This window comes from Scyliorhinus torazame, chromosome 3, assembly GCF_047496885.1.
Source record: "Scyliorhinus torazame isolate Kashiwa2021f chromosome 3, sScyTor2.1, whole genome shotgun sequence".
NCBI lineage: Eukaryota > Metazoa > Chordata > Chondrichthyes > Carcharhiniformes > Scyliorhinidae > Scyliorhinus > Scyliorhinus torazame.
Window position 1 is genome coordinate 312,444,073 of NC_092709.1, and position 27,262 is coordinate 312,471,334.

General features: G+C 50.3%; 1 protein-coding gene across 4 annotated transcripts in view; it reads left to right on the top strand.

Moving 5' to 3' along the window:
• The window catches only part of rnf212 (ring finger protein 212), a 117,738-nt gene that overhangs the window by 24,222 nt on the left and 66,254 nt on the right, over window positions 1-27,262 (top strand). For all 4 annotated transcript variants that reach the window (XM_072497554.1, XM_072497556.1, XM_072497555.1 and 1 more), the window contains 4 exons: window positions 6,498-6,572; window positions 6,660-6,716; window positions 8,837-8,895; window positions 20,016-20,072. In XM_072497554.1, the coding sequence (XP_072353655.1) occupies window positions 6,498-6,572; window positions 6,660-6,716; window positions 8,837-8,895; window positions 20,016-20,072 (248 nt within the window). The remainder of the gene's footprint in view (window positions 1-6,497; window positions 6,573-6,659; window positions 6,717-8,836; window positions 8,896-20,015; window positions 20,073-27,262) is intronic.

Sequence of the window (27,262 nt, forward strand, 5' to 3'; positions counted from 1 at the left end):
AGTTACTTCATAAAGTACAAGGAACCAAACACAACATGGTACCACAAGTGCTGAAAATGTGAGGTTGGCAACGGCAGTGACAACGTTAGGCATTCGGCTTAAAGACCGGTGTGGTGAACTGCAACCTGAGGTGGCACGGTGTTTGACATTGCTGCCTCACACCTCCAGGGTCCCGGGTTCAATTCCAGCCTCTTTGACTGTCTGTGTGGAGTTTGCACTTTCTCTCGTGTCTGCGTGGGTTTCCTCAGGGTGCTCCGGTTTCTTTCTGTGCAGGTTAGGTGGATTGGTCATGCTAAATTCCCCTTAGTGTCACAAAGGTTAGATGGGGTTACTGGGTTATGGGGGTAGGGTGGGCTAGTAGGGTGCTCTTTCCAAGAGCCAGTGCAGATTCGATGGACTGAATGTCCTCCTTCTGCACTGTAAATTCTATGATTCTAAGAGGTGACTGCATATGGGCTGTATCATAATAATAATGTTTATTATTGTCACAAGTAGGCTTACATTAACACTGCAATGAAGTTACTGTGAAAATCCCCTAGTCGCCACATTCCAGCGCCTGTTCGGGTACACAGGTAGAATTCAGAATGTCCAATTCACCTAATAGCATCACGTCCTTTGGGACTTGTGGGAGGAAACCGGAGCATCTGGAGGAAACCCACGCAGACACTGGGAGAACATGCAGACTCCGCACAGACAGCGACCCAAGCAGGAATCGAACCTGGGATCCTGGCGCTGTGAAGCAACAGCACGAACCTCTGTGCTACCGTGCCGCCCGGTGTGTGCCTGCCAACCAACAGGTCATGTGACCTGGGACCCGGAAACAAAGGGAGACACATCCGGCCATCTTCAGAAGAATATTGAGAGGTTGATAAGACATACGTGTAATTGGTCAGTGCTAGGTGTAAGTTCCAGAAGAGTAGCAAGTCTCCATGGTAATGTGCTCTGTATCAGATTGCCATTTTGTCACACGTGACACAATAAAAGGATCCTCATTTAGACAGATGAAAGTGATTGGTGAGTTAGTTCATAAAGTACAAGGGATCAAACTCAACACAGAGTGCCACCATTGTTAATGGCCTTGATCATAACTATATACTCATTTGATTATATAGTTAGTCTTATTAAATATTTTGTTAAACTCCAGGATAATTAGGAAGATGCATGAAACGCAGGTAGGAGGGAAGCAAAATTGCAGGTATAGAAGCGTTGTTAACTAGGTAATAATGTGTTGGTATTGATGGCACCCCACGGTGCTGGTTTGCAGTGGTGCTTTGCAGATTTTGCCAGATCCCCTTGTGGGCTTGGATGGATCTCTTACCCTAACTATGACCAAAAATGTTGCCTGAGGCAGACCTCTTATCCAACCTGGAACTTGAGATGATGCATCAGGCTAAAACTGGCTTGGCAAGACTTCTTCCCCAGCTTGCAACTCCAGACTTGGAAGCACTGAATTAGAATTAGAAGCAGAGGAGGAGAGTGACAAAAATAGCCAGTTATATTTGAATAGCGCCTTTAACATGATGAGATGTTCCAAGGCCCTTCACAATAGCATTATGAAACAAAATATGGTAATGAGCAAGATAAGGAGATATTAGGTGAGGTGACTAAAGGCTTGGTCAAAGAGGATAAAGGGGGTGTCTTAAAGCAGGAATGTACGGGAGAGCGGTGGGAAGGTACAGGAAGAGAATTCCAGAGCTTAGATCCTAGGTAGCCAAAGGTACGGCCATCAATGGTGGAGATAATAAACCAAGGATGCTCTATATTGAACCTTAGTGTGGTAATACCAGGTATTGCGGTCCCAGAGAGAGGAATAACCATTGGCTAGACCGCGGGGTCTACCATTGGGCAATGTACATAGCCCCGCCCTGAGAGGCGGGGTATAAGAACCAATGCCATCCCAGCAGCCTTCACTTCTGTAACTTTGCTGCTGGGTACAGTTCTATCTGATTGAAGCTGAATCGATATGACTCCACGTGGACTCAAGCGTATTGATTGCGTCTCAATTTAATCTGATACGCCCTCTCTGGTCGGTAAAAGTGCGGTTTGCACACCGCGCAGATTTGGCAGTCCCTGGTGACAGTCCTGACCTCCTCGATGGAGTAAGGCAGGTTCCGGGACTTAACAAAATGGAAGAACCGGGTAACTCCCGGGTGGCAGAGGTCCTCGTGGAGGGCTCGGAAGCGGTCTACTTGTGCGGTGGCACAAGTGCCGCGGGATAGGGCATCAGGAGGCTCGTTCAGCTTCCCGGGACGATACAAGATCTTGTAATTGAAGGTGGAGAGTTCGATCCTCCACCGCAAGATCGTGTCGTTCTTAATCTTGCCCCACTGTGCCTTATCGAACATGAAGGCCACCGACCGTTGGTCCGTGAGGAGAGTGAATCTCCTGCCGGCCAGTTAATGCCTCCAGTGCCGCACAGCTTCCACTATGGCCTGGGCCTCCTTTTCGACCGAGGAGTGGCGAATTTCGGAGGCATGGAGAGTGCGGGAGAAGAAAGCCACAGGCCTGCCTGCTTGGTTGAGGGTGGCGGCCAGAGCTACTTCAGACGCGTCGCTCTCGACCTGGAAGGGGAGGGACTCGTCGACGGCGCACATCGTGACTTTTGCGATGTCCGCTTTGATGCGGCAGAAGGCATGGCGGGCCTCCGTCGACAGGGGGAAGGTCTTGGATTAGATTAGGGGTCAAGCCTTGTCGGCGTAATTAGGGACCCATTATGCAGGGACCCTGATAAAGGCTTCCCGTCCCTTTGAACGCCTCAGCATGGACTTCAAGGGCCCGCTCCCCTCCACCGACTGCAACACGTATTTCCTGAACGTGATTGATGAGCACACCCGGTTCCCATTCGCCATCCCCTGCCCGGACATGACCACAACCACCGTCATCAAGGCACTCCAAACTATTTATACACTGTTCGGTTTCCCCGCATACATCCACAGTGATAGGGGGTCCTCCTTTATGAGCGACGAGCTGCGCCAGTTCCTGCTTAGCAAAGGCATCGCCTCGAGCAGTACGACCAGCTACAACCCCCGGGGAAACGGGCAGGTAGAAAGGGAGAACGGAAGGGTCTGGAAGACCGTCCTGCTGGCCCTTCGGTCCAGGAATCTCCCAGTCTCCCGCTGGCAAGAAGTCCTCCCAGTGGCCCTGCACTCCATTCGGTCACTGCTATGTACTACCACGAACCAGACACCTCATGAACGTCTCCTTGTTTTCCCCAGGAAGTCCTCCTCTGGGACCTTGCTCCCAACCTGGCTAGCAACACCCGGACCCGCCCTGCTGCGGAAACATGCGAGGGCGCACAAGTCGGACCCGCTGGTCGAAGGGGTCCACCTGCTGCATGCCAACCCCCAGTACGCCTACATAGCGTTCCCCGACGGTCGCCAAGATATGGTCTCCCTCCGGGACCTGGCGCCTGCCGGAGCACCACGCGCACCCGAGCCACTGCCACCCCCCCCCCTCCGTATCTGACCGGAGGGTCAGTACTGCCGCCAGAACCCAGAGCCGAGCAGGCACCGACGCCCACTACAGGCACCCCTTCCTTCTGCCCATCTTTCGACCTTACAGCGCCGCCTAGGGGGTGACGAAACTGCCAGGGAGGAAGACACCACGTTCCCGGAGTCACTACTGCCGGGGCCCTCACCAGGATCGCCGCCGACACTTAGACGCTCCAGTAGGACGACCAGGCCACCCGATCGTCTGATTGCAGCACCATGAGGAAAATTAACAACGCAAGAACTTTCTCTGTAACCCTCGATAGCATGGTACCTGCAATACCTGGTCCTACCATGAAAAGGCGACAGTAATACTGGCCATCACCCCGCCGACTCTTTTTTCAACAGGGGGTGAATGTGGTAATACCAGGTATTGCGGTACCAGAGAGAGGAATAACCATTGGCTAGACCGCAGGGTCTACCATTGGGCAATGTACATAGCCCCGCCCTGAGAGGCGGGGTATAAGAACCAATGCCATCCCAGCAGCCTTCACCTCTGTAACTTCGCTGCTGGGTACAGTTGTATCTGATTAAAGCTGAATCGATATGACTCCACGTGGACTCAAGTGTATTGATTGCGTATCACTTAGTTAGGCCACACTTGGAGTATAGTGTTCAATTCTGGTCGCCACACTACCAGGAGGATGTGGAGGCTTTAGAGAGGGTGCAGAAGAGATTTACCAGGACATTGCCTGGTATGGAGGGCATTAGCTATGAAGAGCGGTTGAATAAACTCGGTTTGTTCTCACTGGAACGACGGAGGTTGAAAGGCGACCTGATAGAGGTCTACAAAACTATGAGGGGCATGGACAGAGTGGACGTTCAGAGGCTTTTTCAATTACTAGGGGTGATAGGTTTAAGGTGCGAGGGGCAAGGTTTCGAGGAGATGTACGAGGCAAGTTTTTTACACAGGGTAGTGGGTGCCTGGAACTCGCTGCCGGAGGAGGTGGTGGAAGCAGGGACGATAGTGATGTTTCAGGGGTATCTTGACATACATGAATAGGATGGGAATAGAGGGATACGGACTTCGGAAGTGTAGAAGATTTTAGTTTGGACGGGCAGCATGGTCGGCACAGGCTTGGAGGGCCGAAGGGCCTGTTTCTGTGCTGTACTTTTCTTTGTTCTTTGTTCAAGAGGCCAGAATTAGAAGAGCTCAGACGTCTCAGAGGGCTGTGGAAGATTGCAGAAGTAGAGGGTGTGAGGACGTGGAGGGATTTGCAGACGAAAGAGAATGGAGCAGAAGACGATCAAGACAAGACAAGAGGGAGGAAAGTAAAAGAAGAGGGATATAAACAAGCAGACAGAGAAGTGGAACAGCAAACAAAAAAGGGAAGTATGAGAGAGGGACTGAAAGAAAAAAAACACATTGGTTCACTCTGCATATAACATGACTAGAGAGTTAGGTAAGAGTAAGGCGTCTTTATTTTCTATCCCAATTCTCCATTTATAAAGTGAAAGACGAACAGTCAGGAGCAGAAATGGATGCAGTCCCATCTCATCAGAATTCCACCCACATTTGCATCAACCTCCCATCAATTCCGACACATACTGACCCAGTAACCAGCGCTTTTATTCCTGCAATTTTGTTTCCCTCCTTCCTGCGTTTCATGCATCTTCCTGACCATTTTTTTCAAGTATCCTGGAGTTTAGCAAAATATGTAATCAAATGAGTATATAGTTATGATTAAGACCATTAACAATGGTGGCACAATGTACTGGAGCAGAGTAGTTTCACCTCGGCATCTGGTTGTGCTGTACCTGAGCTGGAAGTTCTTAACATTAATGGTTGTTAACTGGAGTTGGAATTTCAAAGCACTAACATGCTTCAACATTGACAAACGCAACAAAAAATAATTATTATTTTCATTATGCTGTGGCTAATGTGTGACAATGGTATTTGCTGGCCCATTAAAATTTCAAATAAAAAGCAGATGACTCAATACACTTTAAAGAAAGAATTGCATTTGAAATTAAACCTACTGGTTTACTGTTTTAATACTTCCATTTTGTAAAAATTACTGAGAGGATGGTAAACAACTTTTTACATGTATTGTGAGTTTTGTACCCTTTGTACCCTTGGAACTTACTGCCATTGATTGATAACTCAACAGTAATTACGGCAACAATTTGCAGTATGTAGCATACAAGAAACCCCAAAGCACTTCAGAAATTAATAAGGAAAGATGAGCCATAGATGGAGAGTTTGAAAGGAGGAGCAAAAACTTGGTCAAATATGTGGGCTAATAAATAATAAAGAGGTTCTCAAAGAAGGAAAGGTTTTAGGGTGGCTGAAAGCATGTTTACGACAGGTGAGGAAAAGGGAGAAAGGATTGCATGTGAGGATAGAGTAATGGTGCTTGTGGGAAGGAGTTATAGGGCTGGAGGAGGTTAGACATTATAAAATGGGATGAATCTCAGTGCAAAATGAAAATGTCAAAGTTGAGGCAGTGAATGACGATGAGCCAATGTAGCTGATGTGGCTCATGTTTTGAGGCAGTGGTATTGTCACTGTACTAGTAATCCAGAGACCCAGGGCAAGATCTGGGGACCCGGATTCAAATCCCACCACCACAGATGGTGAAATTTCAATTCAATAAAAATCTGTAATTAAGACAATAAAACCATTGTTGTAGAAACCCATCTGTCCTTTAAGACTTCAGATCCAGATCCTTGACTCTCAAATGCCCTTTGAAATGGATAAATGCAATAAATGCTGGCTCAACAAGCGATGCGCATCCTGTAAAATGAATTTTTAAAAAAAGAAAAGAGTTTTGGATGAGCTAAAGTTTATGGTGGTTGAGGGTAAGAGGATTGGAGTAATTTAATCTGAAGAGCAAGACACAAATGAATGCTTCAATGGTAAATGGGTTTAAATGCCTTTTGATGAGCACTAGATCATGTCTCATAAGCACTAGCTTGTGAACTCAGTCCCTCAAAGGAATTCTTTAAGGGAGTCATTTAGTCTATTTTCTTTTGCCAAGTAATAACCTTCAGTTATTTTATGAGTAGATGGATCCAGATCTCAAGGCACTTTTTACACAGCCAGAAAAAGTTTGTGAGAGATATTTGAAGGAGTTTGAACAGGTAATGATCTTCTAAAATGATTATGGGACTAGGGTTTTTAATTTGATATGAATGAACAATATTATGATTCTAATTGTACTGTCTTAGATTATGGATTTCCAGGAGAAACACAGACAACATTTGTGTGCATACGAGTTAGAGGAGGTAACTTCCAATCTTTATTAAGCTTCTCTGAAAACATTGTCACTGCAAATAATATGCATTACATTCTGTGGGAAGTTGAAAAGTGTTGTGAAGGTCTACGTAATAGCAATGATCAAAAAGCAACTTTTCTCTTGTGGACAATGGCAATTTTTAGATAACGCTAGAATAGATAATGGGTGGAATCTTGACAGGGGTCTTGTCTGCCAGCTGAAGAGCGGTCAAAAGCCCCTTGTATCTCTTTTTGGGAAGGCATCATGCTTCACTCAAGTGCTTGACAGATCAACAGCAAATTTCCCCATGGGATGAAGACCTTGGGGGCGGACGTCCCGCCTGCCAAAAGCTGCCAGCCATTAGAAACACTCAGCTCTGTTGAGTGACGGCATGACCGAGGAGGTGGTGGCTCTTGCCGGTACGACACCCACCTAAGGTAGAGGATTGTTGCTGAATCCCTAACCAGAGTGGCAAGAGGGAGGGCTTTGGGAGGTCGACGTCAGGGGAAAGGAGGGAATGGGTCAGCAGCCAGGGCAAGGTTGGTTCTCACTGGGCCCCTTCTTGATGACAGGTTCCAAGATGAGGGACTGAGTGCTTTTGAACGAGGGACCTCCCACATCCCTGGGGACCCATAAGTAACGCCACACGAGTTTATTTGTCGTGCTCCCTGCAAGGCAAGCCCCTACTTTGCATTGGGTTATTACCAGTGGCAGTAGGATGAGGCCCTTAATGGACATTAATTGCGCACTGAAGATTGTGGGATCACTTAGCTCTGTCTATCGCATGTTGCTTCTCCTGTTTGACATGTAAGTAGTCCTGTGTTGTAGGTTCTTCAGATTAACACCTCATTTTCAGCTGTGCCTGGCATGCCCTCCTGGATACTTCATTGAACCAGGGTTGACCCTGGGACAGTGGGGGATATTCCAGACCATGAGGTTACAGATTATGGTTGAGTACAATTCAGCTGCTGTTGATGGCTGACAGTACCTCGTGGATTCCCAGTTTTGAGTTGAACATAGAACATAGAACATACAGTGCAGAAGGAGGCCATTCGGCCCTTCGAGTCGGCACCGACCCACTTAAGCCCTCACTTCCACCCTATCCCCGTAACCCAATAACCCCTGCTAACCCTTTCTTTGGTCACTAAGGGCAATTTATCATGGCCAATCCATCTAACCTGCATGTCTTTGGATTGTGGGAGGAAACCGGAGCACCCGGAGGAAACCCATGCAGACAGTGGGAGAACGTGCAAACTCCGCACAGACAGCGACCAAGCGGGGAATCTAACCTGGGACCTGGCGCTGTGAAGCCACAGTGCTATCCACTTGTGCTACCGTGCTGCCCTAGTTGCTAGATCTGTTTGAATTCTATCCCATTTGGCACAGTGGTAGTGCCACATGATATGATGGATGGCACCCTCACTCGGAAGATGGGACTTGGTCTCCACAAGGACTGTACATTGGTCACTCCTACCAATGCTGTCATGGACAGATGCGTCTGCGACAGGTAGGCTGGTGAGGACAAGTTCATTAAGTTTTTCCTTTTTGTTGGTTCCCTCACTACCTGCCACAGAACCGGTCTAACAGCGATGTCCTTCCTCAGCCAATAGTGGTGTTACCGAGCCACTCCTGGTGAAGGACATTGAAGTCCTGCACCCAGAGTATATAATATATCCCACCCACCTTTGGTGCTTCCTCCAAGTGGTGTTCAACATGAAGGAGTTAGGGTTAGGCTGATTCATCAGCTGAGCTGGATGGTAGGTGGTAACCAACAGGTAGTTTCATTGCCCATAGTTGACTTGATGCCACAAGACTTTCTGGAGTCCCGAGTCGATGTTGAGAACTCCTAGGGCAACTCTGCCCCAACTGTATACCACTGTGCCTCCACCTCTTGTGGGTCTGTCCTGTTGGTGGGACAGGACTTACTCAGGGATGGTAATAGTGGTGTCTGGGACACTGTCTGCAAGTGATTCAGTGAGCTTGACGATGCAGATTGTTGTTTGATAATTCTATAGGACAGCCTCCCAATTTTGGCACAAGCTCCCAGATGTTAATACAAAGGATTGCAGGTTCAACAGGCCTGAAAGCCGCTATCGTAAATATTAAATATATTCCTTTCTGTAATTGCAGCTTGCAAAATTGAAAGCTTATCTGCAGCATATCACCCAGAGAAAAGAACAATTGCAATGGTAAGAAGTTCTTTGTCACTTTTGCTATATTTTGCAACTAAAAGAAATTTAGGAGTTTTGAACAACAGCTTAGAACACGTATTACATGTAGCGGACAGGTGACCAATGCAGACAATGGGCGCGATTCAGTGGAAAAATTTCAAAGTGTCACTTTGGGCACGTTTGAAGGGGTGTTTCTCGACGGCAGCATTGGCGAGTTCACGGCTCATATTCAATTGCACTTAATGCCAAAAATGGGCCCCCATGAGATTCTCAACATTACTGGTTCGCTCTCCGTCTGACTCGTGCCTCAGCTTCTCGCTTTTAAACGCTACCTCCCCACTCACCCAGTCAACACACATGCATGGATGCGCGCAGACCTGCTCCTCGCTTTGGCGATGCCGACCTGCCCAGGCCTCTCGGTGCTGTGGGTGAGACGTGGGCCGCCCTGTTCCCCCGATGGGTTCGGAGGACCTGCAGCAAGGCCAGCAATGCTGCCTGGGAGGCAGTGACAACGGCTGTCAGTGCTGGCAGCATGACCAGGAGGACTGCCGCCCAAAGTCCGAAGAAGGCCAACTACCTCGACTGAGCTGCAAGGGTAAGTTACCACCTCTCTCCTGGCATCAGTTCCACCTGCCACCCCTCAAATTCCCAACCCACCCTTCCCCCAACATCACGCATCCTCCTCATATCCGATCTTCGTGTTTGTTCCTCAGAACCCCCTGGTATCCGCCTGCACAATCCCATCATGTCCAGGTGCTGTGCACACACATGCCATCTGCTATAGACCCTTCTGACTAATCAAGCATGCCTTTTCTTTGTCTCCGTAGGAGAAGATAGCTCATAATAAGCAGGTAAGGGCCATGACGCAGGGGATGGGGGGAGATGCCAGAGACCCGTGGTCTAACCCCCTATGAGGAACGGGCCCTGGAAATCGTGGAGCTGTCAGAGCGAAGTCACCGACAGTGAGGTTGGCCTGCATCACCGGTGTAAGAATCCACTGCCCCTTCACCCACATGACATGTCTCAAGCGAGTTGTTCAAGTTAGACAAAATGATCCCTCTCTCTCACTGACCACATATCCCTTGGCTTGCATGATCTCCATTTGATGAGACTGGTCCACCTGGAGTCGTTCCCCCCCTTGCCACCCAAGTGACCAGCCTGGAGGAGAGCTCCGAGGATATCGCCATCGAGGCATCATAGCTATCACCCTCACCTTTCACTTGCACAGAAAAACACACCTTGGTGAGCGGCATTAGTGGACAGGCTTCTGGGGCACAATTTGGTGAGCACTACACAGTCGCTGTTGCACATCAGGTAGAAGCAGGAATATCCAAGGAAAACAAGGGAGGTCTGCTGGATCCCAGGACTCGGCTGGGTTCCCGTCAGATGCTGAGCCTCAGGACATGGTTCTCCCAGAGCTGATACAGATTATAGGACACAGCAGTGACATTCAGGAGGGGACGTCAGTGACAGTCCAGTGACTGCAAAGCGGATTGGAGGAGTCCCAAAGGCTTAAGGCGCAGGAGATGGTGCGGCGATGTGTGGCACCGAGGCCAACACTGCTAGGGTGGCGACCGCAGTGGAAAACCAGGAGCACGATGTCCACATCTGGGGTGGGTGCTCAAGGCATGGCTCAGTCTGTGATGATCATGGCTGAGGGCCTCGATATCACATCCCAGTCGATGAGGGACATGTCACAGACACAGGTGGACATGGCAGAGGCACTGATAGTGTGCTCCAGTCACTGAGGACCATCGCTGAGGGCACGGCACCATGGTGCAGACAATGGGGAGCCTCCAGGACTGGCAGAGCCAGATGACTCAGAGGCTTCTCGAGCTCACTCCAACCCATGAGTCCCCCAGCGCCCACCATGACCGTCAAAGAGGAGGAGGCAGTGGTGGCCTGCCACCAAGGAGTGATCGCGGTCTCCAGTTATTCCGAATCCCACACCACCTCCTGACAACCAGTGCATCACAAGGGAAGTGGGTTAATGAGGTGGCACGGTGACGCCTGTGGCACCAGTAAATCGACCGGGGCCCTCCAGCTCCAGGCCCTCCAGTGGACGTCTGCCAAGGGCATTAAAGGCCACAGGACACGGTAAGCAGCAGGCTGCCTCCACCTCTGATGTGCATCCTGGGGACACACCTAGACGTGGCAGTAGACTATGAAAGATTAAGAAGAGTGAGGAGCGTAGAGTGGGTACTGGGGCGTTCACTATCTAGCTAGGGGAAATGGAAATATAAAATGTTCACTATTAGAACATGGAACAGCTGTTACTTGTGAAGCCTCTGTCACATTAATCTTCACAGCGGGCCTGCCTGCACTCCGCTCCCCCTGCTCCCCAGGCACAGCGGGCCAAGATCAAAGCCCCGATGCAGACCATGTTCAGAGGATGGGTGTGAATGTGCTGTTAGCAGAAAGACAGAAGTCAGACTTTGCAGAAACTGAGGAACACCAGCACTTTCCTCACAGTGAACTATCTGTGGTGAACCACTGTATTATGGGATGTAAGGTAGGACCTGCACTACAGGTTCGCCGGTAGCCCCTGCTGGCTGGCTCCGCCCACTAAGATCTGTATAAATATGCGTGACCTCCATTGCCCTGCCACTTCGCCGCCAGCTGCAGCAGGAGGCCACGCATCTGACTGTAATAAAGCCACAGTTGTACCCAATCTGCATCTTTGTGCAATTGATTGCGCATCAATTTATTGCAGTCAGATTTTTCCACGGAATGGATATCAGAATTAAGCCCGATCGCCTGCAGCTAGATCCGCACTCGCCCGACGCCAGAAAAGACTTTAATCACTGGCTAGCCTGTTTTGAGGCCTACATCAATGCATCGAACCCCGCGCCAGTGGAGGCTCAGAAGATAAACTGTACTCCAGACTGAGCTCCAGTGTGTTCCCGTTGATCCAAGACGCCTCGAATTACGCGAAAGCAATGGCACTCCTTAAAGAACACTATGCTCAGAAGACGAACACGCTGTTCGCCAGGCATGTACTCGCCACCCGCTTGCAACTACCTGGTGAGTCCATCGAAGACTTCTGGCGCGCCCTAATTCCACTCGTCCGGGACTGGGACTGTCAGGCCATTATGGCCGCTGAACACGCGAATCTCCTCATGCGTGATGCTTTCGTGACGGGGTTTGCGTCAGACCGCATCCGAGAACGATTACTGGAAGGGGCCACGCTCGATCTAGCGGAGACAAAAACCTTGGCGCTCTCCATGACGGTCGCATGTACAGTCTTACCCCTCCCGCCGCGCTGCCCACCCTTCTACCCCTTCCTATCCCTCCTGGACCCTGCCGACGACCTCCTCAGCTGGGGCCCTGCCTTCCCAATACGCCTGCGCCGCACGCCGATACGCCCCCCCCCCCCCCCCCCCCCCCCCCCCCCCCCCCCCCCCCCCCCCGGGTCCCCGCTGCTACTTCTGCGGTCAGCAGAAGCACCCCCGCCAACACTGCCCGGCCCGCACTGCAGTTTGTAAATCCTGCAGTAAGAAGGGCCACTTCCCGGCTATGTGCCAAGCCCGCGCAGTCACTGCGATCGCGCCCGCTATCGCCCTCTTCCCCATGCCAAACGCACAATAGGAGCCACCATCTTCTCCTCCCGGGGCTATGTGCGACCAATGGGCGCCGCCATCTTGTTCCCCTTTGGCCACGTGTGCCCCCTGTGTGCTGCCATCTTGTCCCAAACCCGCAATGTGCGCACCATGGGTGCCGCCATGTTGTTCCCCACAGGGTCTCCAGACACCCCGAGATTGGAACCGCACACGCTCGCCACCCGACGACTACCCGCAGCTCGTTTCGATGACGCTGGACCAATCTCGCCCGCACAACCTGGCCACCGCGTCGACGACGGTGAAAATCAACGGCCACGTGACCTCGTGCCTGCTGGACTCCGGGAGCACCGAAAGCATCGTTCATCCAAATACGGTAAGGCGCTGCTCCCTCGCGGTCCACCCTGCCAATCAAAGGATCTCCCTAGCCTCCGGATCCCACTCCGTCCCGATCCGTGGTTTCTGTACAGTCACCCTCTCTGTCCAGGGCGTAGAATTTAGTAACTTACGCCTCTCTGTCCTTCCTAATCTCTGCGCTGCACTCTTGTTGGGCCTGGACTTCCAGTGCAATCTCCAGAGCCTCACCATCAAATTCGGCGGGCCCCTACTCCCCCTTACCGTTTGCGGCCTCGCGACCCTCAAGGTCGACCCCCTCCCTCCCTCTTTGCCAATCTAACTGCGAATTGCAAGCCCGTCGCCACCAGGAGCAGACGGTACAGCACCCAGGACAAGACCTTCATCAGGTCCGAAGTCCAGCGGCTGCTTAAGGAGGGTATTATCGAGGCCAACAACAGCCCCTGGAGAGCCCAAGTGGTAGTGGTTAAAACTGGGGAGAAACAGAGGATGGTCGTGGACTACAGCCAGACCATCAATCGGTACACGCAGCTCGACGCGTACCCCCTCCCACGCATATCTGATATGGTCAATCAGATTGCTCAGTACCGGGTCTTCTCAACAATTGACCTGAAATCCGCCTACCACCAGATCCCCATCCGGAAGTCGGACCGACCATACACTGCCTTTGAGGCGGACGGTTGGCTCTATCACTTCCTTAAGGTTCCTTTCGGCGTCACAAACGGGGTCTCGGTCTTCCAAAGGGAAATGGATTGAATGGTCGACCAGTACAGTTTGCGGGCCACCTTTCTGTACTTAGATAATGTCACCATCTGCGGCCATGACCAGCAGGACCACGATGCCAACCTCGATAAATTCCTCCGCACTGCCACTCTTCTCAACCTGACCTGTAACAAAAAGAAGTGTGTGTTCAGCACGACCCGGTTAGCCATTCTCGGCTATGTAGTCCAAACGGACTTCTCGGGCCCGACCCCGACCACATGCGCCCCCTCATGGAGATCCCCCTCCCCCAAGGCCCTCAAACGCTGACTGGGGTTCTTTTCCTACTCCGCCCAGTGGGTCACAAACTATGCGGACAAGGCCCGCCCACTCATTCAGTCCACTCAATTCCCTCTCGCGGCCGAGGCACAACACGCTTTCGCCCTCATCAGAGCAAACATCGCCAAGGCCAGGATGCGCGCAGTGGACGAGTCACTGCCTTTTCAAGTAGAAAGTGACGCTTCAGACGTCGCCCTTGCCGCCATTCTAAACCAGGCAGGCAGACCCGTGGCATTCTTTTCCCGCACCCTTCATGCCTCTGAAATTTGACACTCATCCGTCGAAAAGGAGGCCTAAGCTATCGTTGAAGCTGTGCGGCATTGGAGGCATTTCCAGGCCGGTAAGAGATTCACTCTCCTCACTGACCAACATGTTCAATAATACACAGCGGAGCAAGATCAAAAATGATAAAATCTTGCAGTGGAGAATCGAGCTCTCCACCTATAATTACGAGATTTTGTATCGCCCCGGTAAACTCAACAAGCCCCCAGACACCCTCTCCCGAGGTACATGTGCCAGCGCACAAATAGACCAACTCCGGGCCCTACACGACAGCCTTTGTCACCCGGGGGTCATTCGATTGTACCATTTGGTCAAAGCTTGCAATCTGCCCTACTCCGTCGAGGAAGTAAGGACAATCACCAGGGACTTCCAGGTCTGTGCGGAGTGCAAGCCGCACTTCTACCGGCCGGACCGTGCGCGCCTGGTGAAGGCTTCCCGCCCCTTTGAACGCCTCAGCATGGATTTCAAAGGGCCCCTCCCCTCCACCGACCGTAACACGTACATCCTCAGTGTGGTCGATGAGTACTCCAGATTCCCCTTCGCCATCCCATGCCCCGATATGACGTCTGCCACCGTCATCAAGGCCTTCAACACCATCTTCGCTCTGTTTGGTTTCCCCGTCTACATCCACAGTGACAGGGGATCCTCATTCATGAACGATGAGCTGCGTCAGTTCCTGCTCAGCAGGGGTATCGCCTCCAGCAGGACGACCAGCTACAACCCCCGGGGAAACGGGCAAGTGGAACGGGAGAATGGGACGGTTTGGAGGGCCGTCCAGTTGGCCCTACAGTCCAGGAACCCCCCAGCCTCTCGCTGGTAGGAGGTCCTCCCAGACGCTCTGCACTCTATCCGGTCACTATTGTGCACCGCCACTAATTACACACCCCATGAACGTGTTTCTACCTTCCCCAGGAAGTCCACATCCGTGGTGTCGCTCTCGACTTGGCTTGCAGCTCCAGGACCGGTCCTTCTCCGTAGTCACGTCCGACTCCACAAGGCGGACCCCTTGGTGGACAGGGTTCACCTGCTCCACACCAACCCTCAATATGCCTGCGTGGAGTTCCCCGACGGCCGCCAAGATACTGTCTCACTCAGAGACCTGGTACCATCAGGTTCCACCCCAACACACTCCCCCTCCCACCGCGCCGCCAACATTGACCCCACCAGACCAACCCCCCCCCCCTTCCCGCACAAGAGGACGAAGAGGACTTTGGCACGCTCCCGGAGTTCCCCGATGACTGGCCAGCATCAGCACCGCCACCACCGCCATCGGTGCCACCTCCACCACCGCCAGCACCGACTTCGCCGCCACCGTTTCGCCGCTCCCAACGAAGCACTAAAGCACCGGATCGACTGAACCTTTGACGGACTCCGGACCGTCAACATGGACTTTTCTTTTTTTTCTTCCTTGTTTTCCCCATTCTTAACACTGTACATAATTGCACTATTTGTATATCGTTTCACATCACCACCGCCGGACTCATTTTTAACAGGGGGTGAATGGTGAACCACTATTATCTGATGTAAGGTAGGACCTGCACTACAGGTTCGCCGGTAGCCCCTGCTGGCTGGCTCCGCCCACTAAGGTCTGTATAAATATGCGTGACCTCCATTGCCCTGCCATTTCACCAGCTGCAGCAGGAGGCCACGCATCTGACTGCAATAAAGCCACAGTTGTACCCAATCTGCGACTTCGTTCAATTGATTGCGCATCACTATCATTACTCTCCTGCGCGCTGACAGTGCCAACACAGACACATCAACCTGATGTTACACAAGCCTTGGAGGGTGGAATAGGATAGTCTGGGATGGGGTGCTGTGTTGCGGGGAGGGGGGATTGCGGAAGAGGGTGGATTAGATGTAAGGAGGGAAATGGGGGAGCGTGGAGGGAAATGGTGAAGCGGTATTGGGGAGGAGGTTCAGCTGACCAGACACAACCTCGTCCTATGAGAATCTGGGGATGCGAGGGCCTCCCTAGTCCTCCTGGCATGTCGGACTCTTGCCGCCGCCTGTCTTCCATCCTCCGGCTCCTCCTTGGACTCGTCCTCCGGTCCCTCCTGCTCCTCCTCCTCCTCAGGCGGGAATCCTCCTCCAGGGCTGTACAAGATTGTGGAGGAGACAGCAGACAAACACCAAGCAGGAGGTGTACTGAAGGCACCATCAGAGTGGTCCAGGAATCAAAACCGCATTTTCAGCAGTCGGATGCACCGCCCAATGACAGCACGCGTGACAACGTGGGCCTCATTATATCAGATCTCCGCCTCAGTCTTAGGCCTCTGCACGGGCGTCATCAGCCATTACCTCAACGGGTATCCCTTGTCCCCCACGAGCCAACCCATCATCCTGGAGGGGTCCTCGAAGACACTGGGGATCTCAGAATGCCCCAGATGTAATTGTCATGCATGCTCACTGGGTAGCCGGCACACACAAAGCGGTGGTTGCACATGATATGAACATTCAAGGAGTGAAACCCTTCCTGTTCATATAGGGCACTCCCTGATGCCCTGTTGCTTGCAGGGTGACATGCGTGCTATCAATCGTCCCTTGGACCTGGGGCTTCCCAGCGATGGCAGCGAATGCTGCAGCCCCGGCAACTTGGTGGGCCTGGTCCAGGTTGAAGTTGATATAGTTGGATGCCAGGACATACAGAGCATCTGTAACCTTCCGAAGGCACATGTAGGTTATAGATTGTGAAATGTCAAAGAGGTCCCCACTCGAGCCCTGCAATGACCCGGTGGCATAAAAGATGAGGGCTGCGGTGACCTTCACGGCCACTGGAAGCGGGTATCCTCCTCCTCCACGGAGTACCAATTGAATGACCAATGATGCTTGTACACTCTGGGCCGTTGCTGACCTTCTTTTGGGTCCCTCCTCAGCCTGATGCACGGTCGGGTCTTCAGAGTGTACGGCGGCCTCTGCACATGTGGTGCCGCCTTTAACCTGCGCCATCGCTGCTGCCTTCTCTGTCTGTCTCAGTTGCTACCAGCAATGCAAGGGCAACCTCTGCGGGATCAATACCAGCAAACATCTTTTGATCTGGAAGGAATTGGAGAAGGAGAGAGGGCTTCCATCCTGGGACCCTCACATCCCCCAAGCCCCTCACACCCTTACGAGTGTCGCCTTCTCTCAGACTTCCATCCAGCAAGCCAGTTTGGCAAACCTTGCTCTGCATACTCCTTCCCGGCCACATCAGGAATCCCTAGACCACTGCCGGGAACATTAGGGAAGCTGTGCTCAGGGGCCACGCCCCGCTGCACACACTTATCCTTTGGTCGCAGTAAGATCCACAGTGCTGAAGCCCTGCTCTTTAGTGTTTGATTGTTGGCAGCTGCCTCTATGGTGCTGATGCTCCTGACGTTCAGGCACACTGTTCAGGCATCAACATTTGCTGGACATGCAGTGTACTAATCACCTTCTGCGACATGTGCTTGTGCTTTTGAGGAGGCACTTGACAGTTAAGGAGTGTGAAGTACTATCACAACCAACACGGCTAATTCCGCATTGCACATAGCCTTCAGCTGTGAAGCTAGAGGATGCTCACAGTCAAACGGGGTGAAACCGAATCTCTAGATAGAAACCACAGCAGGCTCTGTCCTGGAAGTGTTTGGTAGGTCAGATAGGCTGCAGCTATGGTTGTCCCTGTTATGGGTCTTCACAATATTTAAAGATGGCTCAAAGGCCTGACAGCCACAAGCACTCCCACCCCCAGCCCAGGGGTGACGCTCAACCTAGAATGCTTTACCCTCCCTGCCCCCCTTCCCCCGAGCACTGGCGCGGCAGCTTCGGTGCCCTTGAGCTGCATGCTTAAAAGGGAAATGGCTACTCACCTCCTCACTTCCCCTCAGAAGCCATCGAGCCAGCTTCACTTTTTTAAGGTACTAAACGATGCCCGTGATTTCTCCCTGGCGAGTCGGGTAATTCTCGGGAGGCTGCTGCATTCAACTTCAATCTCAGTAATGAGATTGAAATTAATGCAAAGAGGGTTAATGATATTTTCGCCATTTTTGGACGCGATGCGGAACTCTCAATTGGGCTCGGGCGGTTGAATTGCAAAATGGTTCGCTTCTGGCGCGAATCTTGATTTTGACCTTTCCCGCCATTGATCTGGCATGCCCCAATCTGCGGTGGGCACTGCGCGGTGGTTAAATCGTGCCCTACATTGTCATTATACCATTTCCCAATAGTACCCCACTGTGAAATTTCCAAACGTTGATGGATGTTTGATGGGACCACATAGTACAACCAACATTTTATTCCTCTGCAAATAACACTTTACTCCTGATCTATTCACAGTGACTCACTATGTGGTACCTCATTACTTTTATTCTCTGGGACATGTGTGGTTGCTTTGGTGTTTGTAATTGTTCATGTAAACAGCACAGAATGGTTTGAGGAGCTGTCTTGCACTTTAAATCTGAAATTATAAAAAAGTGTCAAATTCAAATGCTAGCTCCTGTTAGACCTTACTGAGGACACATTTCAACTGAGTCAGTATGGCTCAATGTATGTCTTTACAGATCAAATTTACTCGATCAGATGCTACCCGTGATGCACGATCAATCACTACTGAAGCGAGATTGTAGTCCAATTGATGAACAAGTAGTTACCCAGCAGCTCCGGTACAGAATGACTGCTGTGGGTGAAAGACAGACTCTTATGCTCCGCCTGCTGTGCAGAACCAGCAGGCAGGTTCCACCACTCGTACTACAGTATAAGGTGCATCCCACCTAGGTACCGCGATACCCCGAATATCGCCTACCACAACCCGGATGTTGAGTCAGGATTGGGGTTATGATGAGCTTTCTGATGTTCTGGTGCAACTACTAGAATCCAGTCTATCTGCCCTGTTGCCAGGCATCCTACATTCTTTTCTAGCTCTTTATTTCTGCTGCCCTGTCACGCTCGCCAATCCAGGCTTAAGCTCTCGCCACACTGTTTTACCCTAAACCCCAATTTCAACCCTTACAATTCCTCCCTCCCTTTCATGCCATCTCAGTACCCACCTCTGATCAGGTACTTGTTGGGTTATTCATGGGATTATTCATGAAGGCCCCGCCTTCTCAACGTTGCCCCTCGCCTGAGATGTGATGATCCACAGGTTAAATCATCACCAGTCAGCTCTCCCCCTCAAAGGGGAAAGCAGCCCATGATCACCTGTGAGTATGGCGGCTTTCTTGGTTGAGTGACATATTCTCTTTTTTCCGTGAATCCGAACTAATGCAAAACATTGATTACGTTGAATAAGAATTTGTGAGAGCCATTCTGAGTGGAGAGGGAGCTGCAGAAAGGAAAGGGAGCTTCAACACTGCAGTGAGAAACATTTGTGAGAGTCATACAGGGACTGTGAAAAGAGTGGAAAGCATACAAAGGCAGGGAGAGAAGCACAGAAAGAAATAGAGAATGAGAAAAAAGCACGGAAACATTTACAAAAAAAGAAATATAGAGGTAAAGTTTCTGATCCCGTCCATCATGGGAATCGTCACGGGCAAGATGGACATTTTGACGGACCATTTAAAGGTCCATTGACCTCGGGTGGGAATTTACGGTCTTGGGGCAGGCGCGACCAGAAAATCCCACCCATAGTTTTTTAGTTTATCGAGCAACAGCACAGTCGATTACTAAGCTCCATAATTTTGAGTGCCTTCATCACACTGCAGATAGAATAGTACAGATATCACAAACTGGACATTCTGCATTGATGAATTTACAGTGGAAGATCTGCAGAACCCCGGCAGAATTTCTACCTGACAGATTTATGTTGGTTAAACTTTCTTGTTAGAATAAAGTGATTGAACATCGCAGAATTCATGATAATGAAACCAGAGCAAAACTGACGATGCTATGTGTTCCAAGTTGTAATGTAATCGTAACTCCAGGTTCAATAATGCAGATTTGCTTATTTCACAGTGAAATTATAGAAATGAAGAACTACATTGCAAAATTAGAAAGTTCTTTACAACAAAGGTAAAATTTTTCGATTCGAGAAAGAAAGTTGTATGCTATCCGTGATGAGAGGAGAACCTCATTCTATAAAGCTCTACTGTTACTCGGGTATGCCTGAGAAGTAAAATGCTTTATTTGCAGGTGTAAATGAAGAACTGTTAGAGTACTATTTTTTTAAAACTTGAATTCACACATTATCGCTAGGTATCCGTGCCCTGGTGAGCAACTAATATCCCTGAGATAGATGATCCTGACAATAGTTCCTGATATTAGACTACAAATTTGAGCAGTTTTTGTTTGGACAGATACATTCACAATCAGGACCCTATGATGGACTCAGAACTCAGTGTAATGGGTCTTTAAAGATAGAGGGCGCGATTTAATGGAAACATTAATGTGGTGAACCACTGTATTAGGGGATGTAAGGTAGGACCTGCACTACAGGTTCGCCGGTAGCTCCTGCCGGCAGTCTCCACCCACGGAGAACTGTATAAATATGCATGACGTCCAGTGCCCTGCCATTTCGCCAGCTGCAGCAGGAGGCCATGCATCTGACTGTAATAAAGCCACAGTTGTACCCAACTTTAGTCTTTGTGCAATTGATCGTGCATCAATTTATTACAGTCAGATTTTCCACAGAATGGATATCAGAATTAAGTCCGATCGCCTGCAGCTGGATCTGCACTCGTCCGACGCCAGAAAATACTTTACTCACTGGCTAGCATGTTTTGAGGCCTACATCAATGCGGTGGACCCCGCGCCAACGGAGGCTCAGAAGATAAACGTCCTGTACTCCAGACTGAGCTCCAGCGTGTTCCCGTTGATCCAAAACGCCACGAATTACACAAAAGCAATGGAACTCCTTAAGGAACACTACGCGCAGAAGGCGAACACACTCTTCGCCAGGCATGTACTCACCAAGAGCCGGTGCAGACTCAGGGGGCCGAATGGCCTCCTTCTGCACTGTAAACTCAATGATAATCTATGATTAATCTAGGACAAAGGTTCGGCACAACATCGTGGGCCGAAGGGGCTGCTCAGTGCTGTATTTTCTATGTTCTATGTTCACCATCCGCTCGCAACTACCTGGTGAGTCCATCGAAGACTTCTGGCGGGCCCTAATTCCACTCGCCCGGGACTGTGACTGCCAGGCCGTTACGGCCGCCGAACACGCGAACCTCCTCATGCAGGGTGTTTCTCGATGGCCGCATTGACGAGATTGCGACCCTTATTTAAGCACTTAGTGCCGAAAATGAGCCCTCACGAACATCTCGCCATTACTGTCTGACCTGCCAAACATGTGCCTCAGCGACTTGCCACTAACAAGGGGGAGCTGCTTTTAAATGCTCCCTTACCACTAGCTCCCAGTCAACACACTAGCATGGCAGCACACAGACTTTTTCCTCGCTGACCGGGACAGGCTTCTCGATGCTGAGAATGAGAGATCAGACATCCTGTTCTGCCGAGGGGGTCGGAGGACCAGCAGCAGGGCCACTAATACCGCTTGGGAAGCAGTGGCAGTGACTGTCAGTGCGGGCAGTATGACCAGGAGGAACAGCGTCCAATGTCGGAAGAAGACCAATGACGTCCACCAAGTTCTCCTGGCATCAATTCTGCCTGCCACCCCTCAAATTCCCAAACCCCACCCCTGCAGAAGAGGATGAATGAATCACTGTTCGTCAGAGTAAATGGCACTGTCTATTCACTGAAAACTGACACTTTGTGTATCAGGCAGTGTAAGCGTGTGAGTGCATAGGGATGTCATCAGGAGTTTTGGGTCAGTACTCAGCAGCAGATGGAACATGTGCACTGAATGTGTGTCAGCCACTTTATGCTCTTAGTCTTCATGCATCAATCAATTGCAGCTTCATCCTGCTTGTTACTTACTTATAGGGGTCGACTCAGGAGTTGCCGTAAGCATGCATGCTCCTAAGCCGCACATGCACGCATTGGGATAATACTCAATCCTTTCGTCTTTCTGCAGAATATAAATGCCACAATAAGAATGAGCGGGCTGAGACTGGATGGGGCATTCCTGACATTCGTGCGCTCACCCCTTTTGAGGTGTAGGCCACTGAGAGGGGGAGGGGAGGTAGGACTGTGTCTGTGCTTAAGGTGAGATAGGAAGCATATGAGGATACTGTGGTGATGTGCATCAATGTAAATGCATGTAGGCTAGCTAGACACCAGAGGGAGCACCAGAAACATCACTCACACACACTTAACCAATAGATCAAGTAGATAGGACACGACCAATAGACATTCACGATACACAAGGAGGTGACACGACCACAGGGGACATTACACCAACCCATATATAAAGGACACCACACACATGATCTGCCTCTTTCCAGTGGAGACACAGGGTTACCACGTGGATTGCAGCAACTGGTTAGTCAGTCTGGGTAGCTATAGTAGGATTAGCAGTAGTGTCGAACCCGAGTAATAGAAGTGTAAATAGTTCAATAAACGTGTTGAAGTTATCTCCACGTCTGAACCTTCCTTTGTCAAGTGCACCACAAGGAAGCCGCTTATGTTACACCTATAACATAACAAATCATGGTACCAGGATTGAACTGTTTCAATCCATATAGCCATACCTCAGCGTACAATGACAACCAGCAATACCCAGGCAAGATGTTCGAGATCTGGTTTCCGCAGCAGCTCCGGTGCCACGGAGATTTCCGCGGAAACTGGCGGGTATTCCGGCAAATGTTTGAATTCTTCCTTGTAGCAGCCGACCTGGAAGACCTGGCCGATGCTGAAAAGACAGAGCTTCTGCTCACCATCGCCGGTGCCAGAGCAGAAGAAATCTTTAAAAAATTCAAGTTCTCCAAGGTGCAAAACAGGAGCGACTTCCAGGCAGTCTTGGACAAATTCGGCAAATACTGTGAGGAAAACACACTCCAACCAGCAAGAAAAGGTAAGAGAAGCGCCAGTACTCGCCACGAGGCCGAGATCCCGGAGCAGAGAACGGTTTGATCGGCGGTCAGCTTTCTAAAGGGACTGCAGTTGCGCGAGATGCGCACAGAACGAGAAGCCGCGCATGCGCGATTGCGAAAAAGGCCCCAAGTAAAGGAACCGCGATCTGCGCATGCGCAATCGCTTCCTACGCAGTTCGTCACATGCGTCATGACATCAGAGGCCCCGGGCCACGCCCATTTAAAGGGGAAGCGTCTCAAATCGAAGAAAAAATCTTTTAAAGCCGTAAAACAACTTTCCTTCACCTGGAATGACAGCACAATGCCTCAAATTGAACCAGGGAATTAAATTAACCTCCGAAGAACCCTGCAACAAGCAGTTACCTATGCCCAAACCGATGATTCCGACCTTGAATACTTCGATACCGACCTTTACATTTTCTCTGGACCTTGCAAGCCCAATGCCAGGTCCGACGCAAACAATGATGATATGGTCCTAGAAGACAACGACACAGACGAACCTTTCACCTTGAGAAGCTACCCCAGTACCAAATCCGAACCGCAACTAGATGTGTTGCACATTGAAGACCCCCGTACTGAATCCGACGCAGACGGGGATTCGTTCTTCGGATTTGAGGATCTTCAACCCAGCAGATATGACTTCCCAACTCGTGAGTGCAGGATGATACTACAGCCTGAAACTAAGAGACAGAGAGCGGCACAAGCCCACAGAGAGCGGCCTGCTGCCACACAGAGCATGGTCCACGCACCACTCAGGGTTCCCGACTCTACGAAAGAAGAAACTCAAGACTCCAGAGCGCAGTCCTTGCACACACAAGACGTGACTCCAGTGTCACAAGCCTCCGCAGCGAGCTCGTGGACAGACTCCACGATAGAAGCAACGCAAGACTCCGACATGCAGTCCTTGCAGGAACAAGACCATGAGGGTCTAGCAACCTCCTCTGACCAACTAGCGGCAGACGATGCAATTCTGCAATGCTCAAGTCAACAGCAAGAAGACGATGACAAGTCTACCACGCTCCAGTGCACAGCAGGACGACCATGACGGTCTATCATGCTACAGTGAAGAACAAACGACAATGACAGTCCAAGCCCAAATGAAGGACAATGACAGTCCACCCACATTGCTTGCGCCATCAGATGCAGTCTCTGACAATTTACCCAACTCAAGTGAACAACAAGCAGCTACTGAGGATCTACCCATGGTATGTGAGACGAGTGACGACAGCATCCCACTTCCCATGCAAGATGTGGAAGTGACAGACCTCAGCTAGTGTGTACAGAGGCACTCGACGATCACTGTGAGACCACTGGTGACACCGGTGACACGACGATACTTCCTCATTCGCTCGAACCTCTCCGCAAGTCAATGCATTCCTGCATTTTCCGACTCCAGGCGTGCAGCTTCAAGAATTCTCAGCTGACTCCAGTGAACCTGCTAAGACTCCGGACGGAAAGCATCAACAACCAACACTGACTCAGTTAAAACAGACCAGACTCCAGATGGGGAGCATCCAAACGCCGACTCTGATTCACCAAGCCGGACTTTACTCCAGACAGGGAGTGCCGCAACCTCCGTGATGGCATGCTCAGGGTGACCTCGTTGCCACAACGACAGGAGATGGATCACTTAACAATTACACTGGGTCAGTAATAACGAGCAGCGGCTACAGTCCAAGAGGAATACACCAATATTCAACACAGCTATATCCACACATTTTTTCCACACCAGCAGTGCAGCCAATGACAGCTTATGCTGGACAAACCCAGTATTCAGGCATGCAGCAGCCAGCAGTCTATGCAGCATATTCTCAAACAGGCCAGCACTACGGATTGCCCTCTAATGGAATCAAGACCGAAGGAGGACTACCGCAAGCACAATCTGCACTACAGACTGGATGCCTTAGTTACAGCCCAGGATTTGCTGCACCCCAGCCTGGCCAGACGGCATATTCCTATCAGATGCAAGGTTCTAGTTTCACACCATCACCAGGTATTTATGCGAGCAGCAATTCTGTTTCCAATTCGACAAGCTTCAACGGTTCTCAGCAGGATCACCCGTCCTGCGCAGCATGTGGCCAGAACCAGTATATACAGTCTTGACCAACTTCAACATATGGCACATCCATGACCTCGAATGATACTGTTGATGGTACCTCTTCAACGTCAACACCTTATCAGCTACAAGATGCCAACCGACAGCACCATCACAAACATAGGAAAAAGAAAAAGACTCCAAATCAGACAGCGAAGTGATTTGACCACTTCTTGGTTCCTGTGGCACAGGGACGTTGATGCCGTTCATAACCAAGAGAGACATTTGACCATGATGATTGATGAGTTTTGGACTCGCACGAATGATTTGGACTTACTGTTTAATCACTGTTCCCATGACTTGCATATACCTTAACCTATCTACCTGTTCTTTGTTCAATTTTCTCAAAGTGTGCAGAAAACATGTAACATATAAATAAGGGGGGATGTGGTGATGTGCATCAATGTAAATGCATGTAGGCTAGCTAGACACCAGAGGGAGCACCAGAAACATCACACACACACACACTCAACCAATAGATCAAGTAGATAGGACACGAACAATAGACATTCACGATACACAAGGAGGTGACACGAACACAGGGGGGGCATTACACCAACCCATATATAAAGGACACCACACACATGATCTGCCTCTTTCCTCTGGAGACAGTCAGTGAGTAGAGACACAGGGTTGATTCAATATTACACCCACCACGTGGATTGCAGCAACTGGTTAGTCAGTCTGGGTAGCTATAGTAGGATTAGCAGTCGTGTCAAACCCGAGTAATAGAAGTGTAAATAGTTTAATAAACGTGTTGAAGTTATCTCCACGTCTGAACCTTCCTTTGTCAAGTGCACCACAAGGAAGCCGCTTATATTACACCTACAACATAACAAATCAGATACCAGTTGGCAGGGGTGGCAGGCAGAACTGATACCAGTCTGCAGTTTCAAATGCGCCTACAGAGTAACACATTGCTTTAATTAAGGAGCCTGTTGGACAACCACCATATCTTTTTCCATTTCAGGATCCAGCAAAACAAAGGTGATATCCACAATGGAGACGAGCTACCACTCCACCTTCATCTCTGGCTCTGAGGAGGATGCCTCAGAAATCTCAGAGAATGCAGTCACAGCATTCACCTGCACTCTCCACCAGCACAGAAACATTCACCTCAATGGGTGCACATTCAAGAGTAGGCTCAGTCACAATCTGGCGAGCATATCACAGACACAGGTCCACAGCTGACGGAGGAAGAGACAGCTGAGGACTCGGACGACTGCTGGAGTCCAGGCCCCTGCTCAGACCCACGCAGATGATGACCTTTTAGATTTGCCCCTGAGAAACCTATTGGAGATGCAGAGACAGACCGGGAAACATCAGGCACAGATGTTAAATGCCATGCACAGACTGAACCGAAGGCTGGAGGAGTCCGTCCATGTTCTTTCTGCTGCTTTCTGCGGTCTAATTAACACACAGAGTCACTTTTAAGCACCAGATGATTATGATCAAAAACACTTTGCACTCTGAGCCCAAGTTAGTGCTCCTCAGAATCCCCCCAGATGATTGTCATGTAATAATTTCCAAACTATCCCCCAAGACACGCTTTATAAGCTCTCATAATTATGCTTTCCCATAGCAGTTTGCATTGAGAACTCGCGCCGGAAATTTTATACCAACCTTTTAGGATTCCATTGTCTAATGACTTCCACAAACTCTGATATCCAGCCAATACTGTCTTCCCAATTACTTTAAAATTTGTTTTGCAGACTAGTAAGGCATTTCATACTTTAGGATGATTTTAGAAACCTGTCTTCTCACCAGCCAATTCCTTCTTTGTCTTGAATGCCCTGTTCTATTTCCAGGTTTCGAGAACCAACCACATTTTAGTTCCTCTGGAGCTTGTTTTCTTGCATGTTACTCTATTGTACAACTTTTCCTACTTCAAACAGAGTTGTGAGTGCCGCCTTCTTGCCGTTCCTGGGCAGGATTGTCTGGCCGCCCAGCCATGTGTTTCCCGGCAGTGGGAGGTGGCGGGCCGTTTGCTGACGGCGGGATGTTCAGCTCCCACCGCTGTCAATGGAAATTCCCATTGAAAGCACCCCACGCCACTGGGAAATCTGCGGGCTGGCGGCAGGAGGTGATAGTGAAGACCCAGGGACAGTCGATCCAAAAGCTGCAGGAGCAGGCAACGGAGCAAGAGGAGCAGTCCACTGGAATGGCACTGCAAA